This window comes from Trichosurus vulpecula, chromosome 4 (genome assembly GCF_011100635.1).
Source record: "Trichosurus vulpecula isolate mTriVul1 chromosome 4, mTriVul1.pri, whole genome shotgun sequence".
Taxonomy (NCBI): domain Eukaryota; kingdom Metazoa; phylum Chordata; class Mammalia; order Diprotodontia; family Phalangeridae; genus Trichosurus; species Trichosurus vulpecula.
In genome coordinates, this window is record NC_050576.1 from 162,020,431 (window position 1) to 162,034,617 (window position 14,187).

The following is a 14,187-nucleotide window of genomic DNA, read 5'->3' on the forward strand; positions in this document are numbered from 1 at the left end:
AATTACATGAGTCTGACTCATTTGTCCATTGTGTTAGGTATTGCCTTCCCAGTTAGTGACTTCTACAAATTTGATATACATACCAGCCATGCCTTTACCCAAGTCATTAATAAAAATGTTTAGCAGCAAAGGCCAATCACACATCCCATATATATGTGGTTTCCATCAGAAACCTGTTATGTCGGCATTCAAACATTAACAACTATCTTTTGCGTCTAGTCCTTCAGGCAGTTTTGAGTTCATCTAATTTTATTATCATCTAATCTAAATCTTTCTCTCTTCTACCCAAAAAATATAATTTATTTTATTTTATGAAAAGCTTTCATAAAATCTAGGTAAATTTTATCTACAACATTCCTTCATCTACCATTTTAGTAACCCTGTTAGAAGAGGAAATAAAATTAGTCTTGGATGACTTACTCTTTATGAAGCCATACTGATTCTTTGTAGTCATCTCTAATCCTAAGCAAGTGATTTGCCTCAGTTTCCTTATCTTTAAATGGAGATAATAACACCTATCTCATAAGATTTTTATGAGGAATTAAATGAGTTAATATACATGTAGCACTTTGCCAACCTTAAAGCACTACATAAATGCTAGCTAGTTATTTTTATTGTTGTTATTATCCACAGCCATCTCTTTAATGATCCGTTGTAGAATTTTGCCAGGACTTGAAGTCAAAAGATCACTAACCACTCATTTATATATTCTTCATATCAGTGGAACAATATCTACTTTTCTCCTATATCCCCCATTTTCATTGATCTTTCAACTATCACTGACAGTGTCTCACCAGTCACATTTACCCATTCTTTTAGGACCCTGAGGATGTAGTTTATTTGAACCATGTGACTTGAATTAATTGAGGGCAACTAATAACATCAAATCCTTTAGTATAAAGACAGGAACTGTAATGGAGATATTGTGAGCCAAGTGCTAAACTCCTTGAGAAAGGAAGAATGACTTTGGGGCCAGTAGATAACTGCCCCTTGGATCTGGCATTGGGTGATAAATCTGAATAGAAGGAACTTCTAAAATGCAAAAGGTAATAAAAAATAGCCAGCAATTATGTAGTGTTTAAAAACACTATATAAGTTTGCATAAATGGTTCATTCTCTACTTCAGGTTACAGTGTTGTGAATGAATTATTTTAGTTAAGTAATGTAAAATGATAAATACAGGCTTTGGAAATACATAGTAAAGTGATATAAATCTGTTTTTCTTCCCTTTTCTTTGTCTTTAGCTAAAGAATTATGATCTCTTTATGTACCGATACTTATTTTTAGCATTTAAAATACTTTCTGAGAATGTTCATTTTTTTATAAATGGTCACTGCTATGTTAATTCATGTCAACATAAAATAATTATTTTAGAAGTATGCAATTAGTGCAATAGTAATATGAGGCAGCATGTTGTGGGAAAAGCATTGATCTAGGAATCAGAAGATCTACTTCTAATCCTAGTTTTAGTAGTAGCTCATTGTATGATGTTGCACAATAGCATACAGACACAAGTGTCAAAATCAGTAAATATTTACTAAGTGCCTTCTGTGTGCCAGGTACTGTGCTAAGCACTGGGGATACAAAAAAGGACACAATAATCCCTGCCTTTAAGGAGCTCACATAAAAAGAAGCTGAAAAGCTGTGGAAGTGAGGAGGAAAGAAAGAGGAAGGGAGGTTACCCAGCTGGGGGCATGATGAAGTCCTGCAGCCAAAGTGGTAATGATCTGAAGAAGCAGAGAGTTTCAGAGTCAATTCCATTTTGTAGAATGTTGAATTCTGGAGATCATGAAGTCCAGGAAAGTAGTTGGGTAGGAAATGATAAGGTGAATTCTCTGGGTGCCCTCCTTAAATGGTAGATGATCTGGGAGGAGCTCTTCAATTTCTGCTCTCTCTCTACTTTCTCCAGGCAGAGGAAAGAAGGGGCCTCAAAAACAGGGAGTACTGAGGAGGTATGAGTTTCAAGGTTAATTTTATCTTATAGAATGAAATCCAGGAAAGTAGCTGGGTAGAAAATGATGGGACACATCCCCATTGGACCTTAGTCTATTGAACTGCAAAATAAAGAGCTTAAACTCAATAACCTCTAAGGGATATTCCTGCTCTGAGGTTCCATGATTTTATGGCTAGGCCTTAGTGTGAAGAGTTGCAGGTTATCTCTATCTCTCTGCAGCTTTGAGCAAATGACTTATTTTTTCTGAGCTTTAAGTTATTCATATATAAATGGGAAATAAGATACCATTTTGTTTCAAATAAGATTCATTATTTTGACGTGTTAATTGGAGGAGACATTTTGAGTTAGAAAGTTAACCAGCAAAAGCTAGAAGCATGTGATTAGGTCCTAATTATTGAGTTGCCCTTAGGCCATTTCTAGGCTAAAGTGAAATTAGAATGAACTCACAGGAATCCTAATTGAGTCCTGATCTTCCTTATTCCTTTTCATAGTACAATGGAAAGAGGGATGGATTTGTAGTCTGAGGGTCTATTTTAGAATTTCAGAACTGTCTACTTTCCACATATATGAATTTAGGCAAATTGCTACTTCTCTCTTCTGTGCATCTTAATTTCCTTATCTGTAAAATGAGGAAATTGGATTAGGTGATCCTGCAATCTTCTGTTCCCCATTTCCCTTTTTCATTTCTGTCAGAGTGAGAGCTAAAAGTATCAACAATTGCTAGAACCTAACCCTTATCCAACAATAGGAAATGAGAGACTAGTATAGACCTGAACTTAGAAGTGTTCTAAGCTCTTAGATATAAGAGAATACTAGATAAAACACCTCTTAAGAATACTTTGCGAAATATCGTTCTAAAATTTTCAATTTCTAAGAATGTTGATGAAAGTTATTACTTTTTTAGTTATGGAGTAGAGCCCTTCTAACTGATTTGGAGAAAGTAATTACAGCTATACTCTGAGATATTGATTTACATTCTTACCTTCATTAGCTAAAAAGATACTATTTACACAAGAGAGGAAATTGCCTCTCTCTGATTTGCCTCTTTCCTTTCCTCATTAGCCCAAAGAGCCGGCTGATACAATTAAAGAAAGAAAAACTGGAGTACACTCCTGGAGAGCATGAGTATGGATTATTCCCAGCCCCTATTCATGTTGGTGAGTACTTGATGTGCACATTTTTGCTAAAAAAATAAATGGTATTTCTCGAATTTAAGTGAAACTTCTTTTTTTCTTCCCCTTGTTATTTATACGGTGTCACGCTCTTTCTCTACTGATAGATAACATTTATGTTGCCCAACCTGTGGTAGAGCCTCCAGAGCTTGTATTGCTCTGATCAGCCACAGTGGGACACATTACCTTGACTCTAACATAGTGGTGTCAGTTTGGTCCTCTTAAAGAATGAAGGACAAGAGCCAACTCCCAAAAGCCCTTTATGAACTTTTTCTGCTCTTGAACAGTTTGAGATGTCAGATACTGTATTCAGTGGAAGTTAAAAAAATTTTTTTCAATAGAAATTCCAGTTTCTGAGAAAAGTCTCCTAGCTATTGAATCACCAGTTTTCTCATCTAAGAAAACTCAGACACATCTATTTAGCAATTTTATTAAAAGTTTTTCCCATTTCAAAAGGAGTAAAATAAATTAGATCAGGCAAATGTATCTTTCAGTATTTCATAGGAATGAGGTTGATATGCTTTATTTTCCTTTATAACTAATTTACGTTTGTTAAATTATCAAGGATCCACTTCTTGTATTATAGTTTTCCCAAGTCAGATGGAGTTAGAAAGGTGAAATCAGATATATAGTTCTTGCCCCCATGGAACAGAATACATGCACAAATACAAGGCTAATTATGGAAAGTTTCAAGGAGATATCAAGATAAATGTTATAGGGAACTCAAAAAGAAGGGGAAAAAAATCACATTTATTTTAGGAAATCAGGTAAGGTTTCATGAAAGACATAGCACCCAAGTTGAGACTGATGCTTTAACAGACTGAAATGCTAGGAAAATAAATCGTTCCAAGCAGATGGGATGTTATGTGCAAAAATGGGAAGATGAGAGAAGGCAGGATGAGAATAGGAGATAATGAGTCAGGTTCAAGTGAAATGTAGAGTACTTGAAAGGGAGAGACAGATACTCTCCAAAATGCTTCTGGGTTCTTTATACCATTTGGAAGAAAAGGGTGTCCCTTCTTGTCAGAGCCAGCTTGTGCCCTTGATCCCATAACTTTCCATTTCCCATCTCATCCGCAAGGTTGCCTCATTAGTCACTCTCTCACCTTCATTCTCTCCCTGTCAATTGATTCCTTCCATGATACAGCATGAAATGATAGCTAGAGCCCTGCACTTGCAGACAAATGCCATTTCAGACCTTTAGTAGCTGTGTGATCCTGGTTACGTCACTTAACCTTTCTGACCCTGTACCATGTACAACATTTTCTTGGTTGTACTTCATTTTGCATCAGTTTGTGTAAGTCTTTCCAGATTTTTCTGAAATCATCCTGCTTATCATTTCTTATAGCACAATAATATTCCATCGCAATCATACACTATAGCTTGTTTAGCCATTCCCCAATTGATGGGTATCCCTTCAGTTTCCAATGTTTAGCCATCACAAAAAGAACTACTATAAATATTTTTGTACAAATAGGTCCTTTTCCCTTTTTTTTTGGATGTCTTTGGGATATAGACCAAGCAGTGGTATTGCTGGATCAAAGGGTATGCACAGTTTTATAGCCTTTTGAGCATAGTTCCAAATTGCTCTCGAGAGTGATTGAATCAGTTTACAACTCCACCAAGAGTACTTTAGTGTCCCAGTTTTCCCACATCACCTCCAACATTTATCATTTTCCCTTTTTGTCATAGTCAGCTCTCCCTATCTTGAAAAACCTTGGCTCAACCTTCTAATTCTTTCAAGCTATCATCCTCTATCTCTTTAATAGTAAACTTGAAGAAGGAACTGCCTCACCTCATCACTACCTATTTATTTCTTAAGTCTTAACAGTGTGGCTTCTGACACCATCACTCCAATGAACTGCTTTTCAAAGTTACTAATGATGTATTAACTATGAAATCTGTTGTGTTTGTGTTTTTTTTCCTTGTCTTCCTCTTCCTTGAACTCTCCACAAATTTTAATGCCATGGACCACCCCTGTCCTACTGTCTCCTCCTTTGATTTATGTTACACTGTTCCCTCTTGGTCATCTTTCTCTATGTCTGACCATTTCTTCTCAGTCTCCTTTGATCATCATACCTCTCCTTCCTCATCCTCTTCCATGGCTTTATACTGGACTCTCTTTTCTTTTCTACACATTTTCCTTTTTCATCTTCTGTGATTTCAGTTGTTACCTCTACTCTGATGACTTCCAAATCTTTATATCCAGCTTTAATCTCTCAACTCCAGTCCTAGGTTTATTGACCACCCACTAGATGCCTCAATGATAATTCAAACTTATCATAGCTAAGACAAAAGTGATTTTCTTTGCCACGTAACTTTCCTGTCTTCCAAACTTCTTTATCTCTATTAAGTTTCCTCCTTACCAAACCTCTACATGGTTATCCAAAGTAAGATTAAAGCATGGGTCTGACCATATCACTCCCTGCTTAGAAACTCTTGCTATTTCTTCTGTTGTTTCCAGGACAAAATGCAAATTTTTAGCAAAGTTATTTTTAAAACTCTGTATAAATGTGAACTCTAAGAATTTACTGACTATGGTAGAGGTACATTTAAACCCTGAGCCATTAAGCCAAATTGAATCTTCACCCAGAAATTTCCATGGTCTTTCCTGAAAAGATGCCTGTCTAAAGTCTTCAGGAAAAAGAAAAGGAGAAAAGCTTCAGAAAACACTTGAAACATTTTGTATATGATAATCACAGACATCAAAGGATATAAAAATGGAGTGGTAGTAAACATATTTATCCAAGAGTGTACAAATGTATGTCAGTTAAGTACCAAACTCAAGTGTGACTAATCTACCTTAACCTGTCCTTTTCTTTAAAACCCATGAAATTTATCATTTGTATGCTTTTAACCTGTAGAAATTGAAGTTCTGATTTTGAGTGGAAAAGATTTAGTTTAGGCTCAACTGAAATTTATTCTGCTTCTAAGAGAAGCAAACTCGCTTTTTGTCACTGATTTCTTTAAACAAGGACAGTTGCCCCCTTGTTTTTCAGCACCAAAGCTTTGTATAGTTCTAATCAAATATTATTTCTTAACTCCAATGTCTCAGAAATTTCTAAAGCTTTCTAATTTCTACCTGTGTGAAATATTGGAGAAAGATTCCTGCCCCCCCCCCCAGGTTTATTCTCCATTTTTATAAGATAATTCAAAGAAGGTTAGAACTGAAATTGATTGGAGGTTACTGGATTGAGGATTTGTGGTTGATAAAAGTCATACACTTAAATTTTAAAAATCAGCTACACGTTCAGAGAATGGAAAATAACTAACAGTAGTTGATTTGGGGGGGTTTTGTTGAATCACAACTCATGTGCTAACTGTGGCTGACCAAAAAAGGTAATATAGTATCAGGCTTTGTTAATAGAATTATAGTATCTGAAAGGATCGATTCACAAGGTATCTCAAAAAGATGAGGATACTAAATGCTTAGAAAAGGTCTATTTATTGTTACTGAAAGGGAGGAGTTGAGAAAATTCTAGCAACTCCTGACCAATATACCTACACCCTTTAAATACTCATGCATACTGAGGGCAACTTGATGAAAGTCAGAGAAAAGACAGACTTTTACAAATAATAATAGATATCAGACCATACATTTACAGTTATAATTAACTGAAAGGCATAGATAATATAAATCTGAGTGTTTATTTTTTCTTGACCGTAATAAAGCAATTGATTCAGTAGAGCAAAACTTGAGAGAGCATAATATGATGGAGTATTGCTTGATTTGGAGTTAGAGGACCTGACTTTGAGGTGTGACTTCTATTTGTTCTCTGTGTGACCTTAAACAAATCACTTAACCTTTCTTCTCTGAGTCTCATGTTTTTTTCCCCAAAAATGAGAGCTTTGATTTGATGGCCCCTAACATTGACTTCTAGCTCTAGAGATCTGATACTATGATACCTTAAAGACTTTCTTCCCACAATGCATACATGAAAAATCATACAAGATTCCTTAAAAGCTATAACAACAAAGATGACTTTTCCTCATGGAGGAAGTCTAGGGTAGTCCACATAAAAGAAGGATTCTTTAAAGGAATTCCCTAAGGTTCTTTCAGTATTCTTTTTTGTGTATGACAAGGCATTAATTATATCAAGAAACCATAGTATTGCAAATCCTTCTAAATGATATCCATAATCACTCAAGATCAGCCTAACCACAGAGGAAAAGCCAAGTGAATAAAGAATAGCTGTGGTCCAGACTGTGATATGTTTTCTTAGTACATATGTGTTGGATAAACACTATGACTGTGTAGTGAACTGGGCCCAGAATTGAATAGGAAGAAGATAGTGGATTTGATTGCATTTTTTGAAACTGTACAATGGGACCTTTCCTTGATATGGTAAATAGTATCTATCTAAAACCAAGTGCCACCATTATATGTAGTAGGATGAAATAGAGTCATTTTCAGTAAGATCAGAGACAAAGCAAGGATGTCTTAATAATATCACCACTATTATTTGATATAATTGCTACCTATTGCAATATGGCAAAAAGAAATTAAAAGACACTAAGTACTTTTTGCAAATGTTATAATGGACTTAGAAAACCCTAGAGAGTCAACCAAAAAAATTAATTGAAACAATAACTTCAGCAAATTTGCAGTATACAAAATAAATCCAGCAATTCTGAATATTATCAACCAAACCAACAAGAACAGATAAATTCATTTAAAATAACTAGAAATTGCATAAAATACACACAGTTGTACTATGTTAGTATAACTCCAAAACACTTTACATAATATAAAGACAGGCCTAAATAGTTGCACAAATCATAATTGTCCACAAGTAGGACAAACCAGTATAATAAAAATGACAATACTACTTAAATTAATTTACTGATTTCAGTGTAATATCTATCAAAGGGTGACTTTATGGAGCTTATTGGCACTGAGATTCTAACACTAGCACCCTCTTAGTTGAGGTGGAATTTTGGAAGAAAATTAAGTACTTGAAATCATGAACATTTGCAAAAAGTGATTTCCTTACCCAAACACAATAAAGATTTTCAACAAAGGATATAATGACGTTTAGCTTACCTAGATGTGGGCTTATTTCCCACCCACTCCCCTCTCCACCCAGCTTCACTCCTTTCTCCATCTGAAATGTGGCTGGTCATTAGGTCATCTGGGTATGGTGACTCTTTGGCCTTACATGCCCACCAAGTCTAAGAAACCCAGATTCCATGTGGCTGGGACATTTTATGCCCCTAGATAACTAGGAAGCTGCATCAGGAAGTTGAGGCCAGTCAAGTCCCAGGGACTTCTTTGTCTCATTTTAGGTAAAGCCTCCTCATGTTGTAGGTGGGATGAAAGAAGTTATATCAAGGAAATAAATGCTGGTTCTGTCACAGAGTTAGAAAAAAATGATTCATCTTGGGGAACAAAAGGTCAAGAAATAATGAAAAATAGTGGGAAACAAAAGGAACTAGCAGTACTAGATACTATAGGACAAAGCATAATCATCAAAACAGTGGTACTGGTTAAAAAAATCAAAAGAGGTCAATAAATGGAAAGGATCATGTATACAACATACAGAAGAAAACAGACCTAGTAGCCCTAGTGTTCAGTAAACCCAAAGACCACACTTCACACCATATGTGATTAGCTCCAAATAGGTACTTGAATTAGATATAAATGGTTATACTGTTTAAAAAAAAAAAAAAGGTAGAGATAAGGTAGAAATTTCCTTTTGGATGTCTGGATAGGGGAAGAGTTCCTGACTAAACAAGGATTAGAAAGAACCACAGAAGATGAAATAGATAATTTTGATCACATAAAACTTTTTAAGTTTTGCGCACACATAGAAAACGTAATGCAGCCAAAACTAGAAGGGGAACAGTTACCTGGAGGTGGGGGCAGGATCTTTATGAAAGGTTTCTCTGGTAAAGGACTCATTTCCAAGATACATAAAAATATTATTCCATTTTATAAGAACAAGAGCCATTTTCCAGTAGATAAATGGTCAGAGATATGAATGATAAAATAAATGGCACAGATAAGAATAGTCTATTTTCAACGAATCCAAGTTTTCAACAGTCCCCAGAAAATACCCCAAATCACTAATAATTAGAGAAATGAAAATTAAAGCTTACTCTGTTTCCACCTCATACCTATCAGATTGTCAAAGATGACAAGAAAGGAAGATAATCAATTTTGGAGGGACTGGGAAAACCACATTATTTCACTGCTAGTAGAGCTTTGAATTGGTCCAGCCATTCTGGAAAGCAATTTGGAACTCTAACCCCAAAATAAGTTTACTGTGCCCAACAATTGGTCCAGCTGTAGTCGTTCGACAGTTAGCAAAAGGAGATTTACCTATCCATGGTAGAAAAGGACATTCAGCAAGACTAGGCATTACAAACCTACTGAGTGATTCAACTGAGCAAAGCTCCCATCTCAGTCCACCAGCTGAGCTTCTGAGAACCCCTCTAGCTTCTTGTGGGTGGCTGCTTTAAACTTTGGTGAGTAGAAGATGAAGTGACTGAGGAAACAAAAGATTCAGTCTTCTAAGCATACCAGTTGATTTGGCAGTGTATGCCAATTGCCTAAAAAACCAGGACCAGACCTCCTCAGCTTAGGCCTGGACTCCAAATGCAGGGGACACAGACTTATACATTAAAACAGTCAAATAAGACCAATTGATCAAAAGGAAACAATACAATATTAGGTAATTTTGATTTCTAATTGGATGAAAGATTAAGGCCTTTCCAAATTGGGAGGGGAGAGCAAACAGGTACAATTCCCTGAATTCAGAAAAGGAGGTATCAAAGTATCTGTAAATAATCAAGGGAACATGGAAACAATTGACAGATCAATATGGGGCCAGTTTTCGGAGAAGACATATGTGGTGCTTGAGATATACAGTTGTGAGAAAACTCTTTGCATCAATCTTTGGATCTGACTCAATTTCTGGTCAGCGTAACCTAGTTCCTTAGTTGAAGGTCTCTATAAACAGCAGATAGAGGTGGTTCAGTTTCCAAGCCATGAAGGACTAGGTTCAAATGACACAAGAAAGTTTTCTCCCAATTCTCCCAATTGAGAGAAGTTTTCTCACAGAAGGAAGTTGGAGAGGAAATTGGACTAGACCCATAATTGAATAGCAAGGGAACTGAGCTAGCTCCAGAATTGAGTCACAAGATGGAATCAGTGTGATTCACTCAGTTTCCTCAGTACTTAAGTGATGAGGAAGTGACATCAGCAGTCTGAGCTCTTAGTCCCCTGAGCATACCAAATCTCAAGTAGTATTTCAATAACCTTTAAGGGGAAACTTATCTTAAAATGCATAGGGGGAGGGATTAAGATATTGTTCCTACAATCCCAAAGAGTAACACAACTAGGCCTATAACCAAAAGAGATCAGTATAGGAAAAAAAAGCATTTGTACAAAAATATAATTTTTTTTCACAGTGGCAGAGAACTAGAAACTAAGGGGGTACCCATCCATTAGAGAATGGCTGACCAAAATGTAATATGTGAATATAATGATATTATTGCACTCTAAGAAATGTTGATAGGGATAGTTTCAGACAGATCTGGGAAGAATACTTGCATGAACTGATTTAATGTGAAATAAGCAGAACAAGAACAAATTATACACTGTCAATGACATAAAGGCAAATACTGTGACAGATTTTAAAACTGATTATTAATTGACTAGTGATAAAGCATGTTAACCACCTCTTAACAAAGAGATGATAGCCAGGATGCAAAATGAGACTTAAGGGTTTTGTTTTGTTTTGTTTTTTCTTTCTCTTTTTCTTATGAGGGATTGGAAAGGAGAGAAAATAAATGCTCATTGAAAAAAGAATAAAATTAAATTTAAAAAAAGAAAGTGCATAATGCTTTTAGTAATTCCAACCTTCTTCCCTAAATGAATACTTTCTATTTTAACATTGATATTCCAATAAAATTGTATGATTACAGGTCATAGATTATTAAAATTTCCAGAGAATTAACATTACTGATCACCTAAAGAGCCACAGAGAGGCTCCTGGTTAACAAGTAGGCTGCAGGCTATTACCAGCAAAGAATTATACATAAAAAGCAACATGAAGAATATCATCACACATATATACACATATACATATATGTGCATACACATATATTGCACAAAATATGCATATAAACACATACACACATATACATAAAACCAGTAGAAAAGGCCAACTGATTATGTAACTAGAGCAAGGGATAAATGATAGAGTGCCCTCCTTCCCTCACCAACTCCCCACATACTCCCAGCTACATTTCGATCCACACAATGTGAAGAAATCTAAAGGAAGCCCTCCCCTATCCCCATCCCATTTGGCACATAGTGTAGGATTTATAGAAGTACATAGTCAAGAGTTCCAACACATAATAAGTATAGATGGGTTCACTTCTGGGAAAAGTGTCCACATTGATGAAATCATTGATCCTTTTAAGTAATTCTCTAGACTCTTGGAATTATTATCCTGTTATTCTCAGTACTGCTCAAACCACATCTAAAGTGTTGCATTAGGTTCCAGGTGTCACATTTTAAGGTAGACATTGATATATTGAACCATAATCCAAAAGAAGGCAAAATAGGATGGTAAAATAGAAGCCTAAAATAGGAGATGAATGTTTAAAGAAAGTAGTTAATATTTTTTGTCTGTCTGAAAGAGGAGTTAGGGAGGGACATGATAGCTGTATTCAAATGTTGTAAAGTCTATTATTCCAAAATAAATTATGGCTGAACTAATTATCCCTATGTTGAGGATATTCTTGATGAAAAATTAAGTCAAAGTAGACAGGATTTTGCAGATGGTCTTCTGCAACAACTAAAAGTTCACAATCAAACAGGTGGAAAAAATATAGTAAGTACAAGATCTGACTTCATATTTGCAATAAAAAATGATTTGATTCAATAAAAGACATGGCATATTATTTATTAAGCACTTGTGTGCCTGAGTTTGTTCTAAGTGGTGGGGATACAAATACAAACAAAAAGAAAGACAGTCTGTCCTCAAAGGGCCTACATCCTAATGGAGGAAGATAACACATGAAAGAGAAAGGGAGAAAGGCATTGAAGGGAGAGCGTACCCATGCAGGACCATGGTGTCAAAGTCAGGGAAGTTGGAAGCAAAGCAGGGAGGAACTAACCAAAACAAACAAAAAACTCACGCAGAAAAAAGGGCAGCTAGGTGGTGCAGTGGATAGAATACTAGGCTTGGAATCAGGAAGACTCATCTTTCTGAGTTCAAATCTGGCCTTAGACACTTACAAGCTGTGTCACCTTGGGCAAGTCCCTTTACCCTGTTTGCCTCAGTTTCCTCATTTGTAAAATGAGCTGCAGAAAGAAATGATAAACTACTCCATTTTTGCCAAGAAAACCCTAAATGGGGTCATAAAGAGTCAGACACAACAGAAATGACTAAAGTTATCAGCTATGAATAGGACACTGGTTATGGAATTAGGAAGATCTGGGTTCGAATCTCACCTCATACGCTTAATAGCTAGTGATTTACCCTAGACTTTTTTTTTTCTGTAAAGAAGAAATGGGAGAAAAAAAGAAGTGGGAGAAGGGGTCAGCATGATGGAAGGCTATTCTGTGGTAAGAAGGTTTCAGACTGATGGATGTTCCTAGGTGAGGAGACTCCAATTATTCAAGCATGCTGGCAAAGTCCTGAAAGTCAGAAGCAGCATGGGAAGGGAATGAAAATTGAATCTGAAAGATTGTCCAACAAGGTATCTCCTATATGTATAAGTTGAGATTATAAAAGATTCCTTGATTGCTAAGTTACCAAGATAGATTTACCTAGTGACTCTATGATTATCAAAGCTATACACATACCCAAGGTATCGGCCAATATTATTGTGGTTGGCCTGCAGAATCACAGAATTTAGAGTTGAAAGGGGACTTTAGTAACCACCTAGTCCAACCCATACTTGAAAGGAGTCTCAATGGTAGTATACAACTAGGTTGTAATTTAATACCAATTTTAATAAGAAAATTAGATTTAGTGCATACTACAAAATGATATCATATTTAATGCAAAGATTCAGTTAATGCAACACATGAAAATAGTGAAGGGATGTCATCCTTCTGCATTTGCCTCTTGTGTGTGGATGTGATATGCTGCAGTGTACCATATTACCAACAATTATGTTAAATTTTATTCAGATGGAAACACTGCCAGCACAGAAAAAGAAGAGGCTTGTTATTATTTCAAAACAGAACTTTGATATAATTAAATGGTGTGAACATTGTCATAAAACCCTAAAATAGGACAAGATGTTGGAGTGCCTAAATCTATTGCATGTGTTAGAATGCCTGAATCTATAATTTAAAACATGCAGCCAAAATAAAAGAAGATTGCACAGTTGCACCAACTTTTTGTGGTTTGCAAACAACTACAAGGAAATTAGTGTTAGAGTTGTGTAAGTGGAGCATCTTTTAGCTGTATGGGTTGAAAAGGTTGCAGTCAAAACACAAAAGCTTTAAGTTTAAGAAAATGAATGATAATTCAAATGAAATGGGTAGTAAAGAAAGAAACTTACTGCAAACTTTTGTTGGTTTGATTGTTAACTTTGAAAATCAACTTCAGCTGCATAATGCTAAAATTACTGGAAAGGTAGCCAGTGCAGATGAGGATGCAACAGCTAAAGACCCTGATGCTCTGAAGAACATAGTCAAAGAAGGTAGATACACTGATCGGCAAATTTTTAATGTAGATAAAAACAGGCTTATTCTGTGGAGGGAAAAAAAAATGTCTTCCAGAACTTACGTTTTTAAGAAAGAAAAAACTCATCCTGGGTTAAATTGTCTAAGGATCACTTAACACTTTTTTGGGGGGAAACCTAGAAAAGAATTTTAAATTAAAACTAGTTTTTGGGGCTTGTTTGTTTTTTAAATAGGCGGTCTTAAAATACTTGTCCTCTGAGAGGTTGTAACAATGATTTCAAGTTCTGTAATGGTGACATAAAAAAAGCATGGATGACTAACCCAGTTTTTGAAGACTGCTTTTCAAGTTATTTTAGCAGAGTTGTTGAAAAATATTGCAAGGACAATAAAATTACATGTGAAGCATTACT

General features: G+C 35.7%; 1 protein-coding gene across 1 annotated transcript in view; it reads left to right on the forward strand.

The window, feature by feature from the left end:
• The window catches only part of ASH1L (ASH1 like histone lysine methyltransferase), a 185,054-nt gene that overhangs the window by 97,817 nt on the left and 73,050 nt on the right, over positions 1–14,187 (forward strand). Inside the window, 1 exon segment of the mRNA XM_036754819.1 lies at positions 3,017–3,111. Within this exon segment, the coding sequence (XP_036610714.1) occupies positions 3,017–3,111 (95 nt within the window).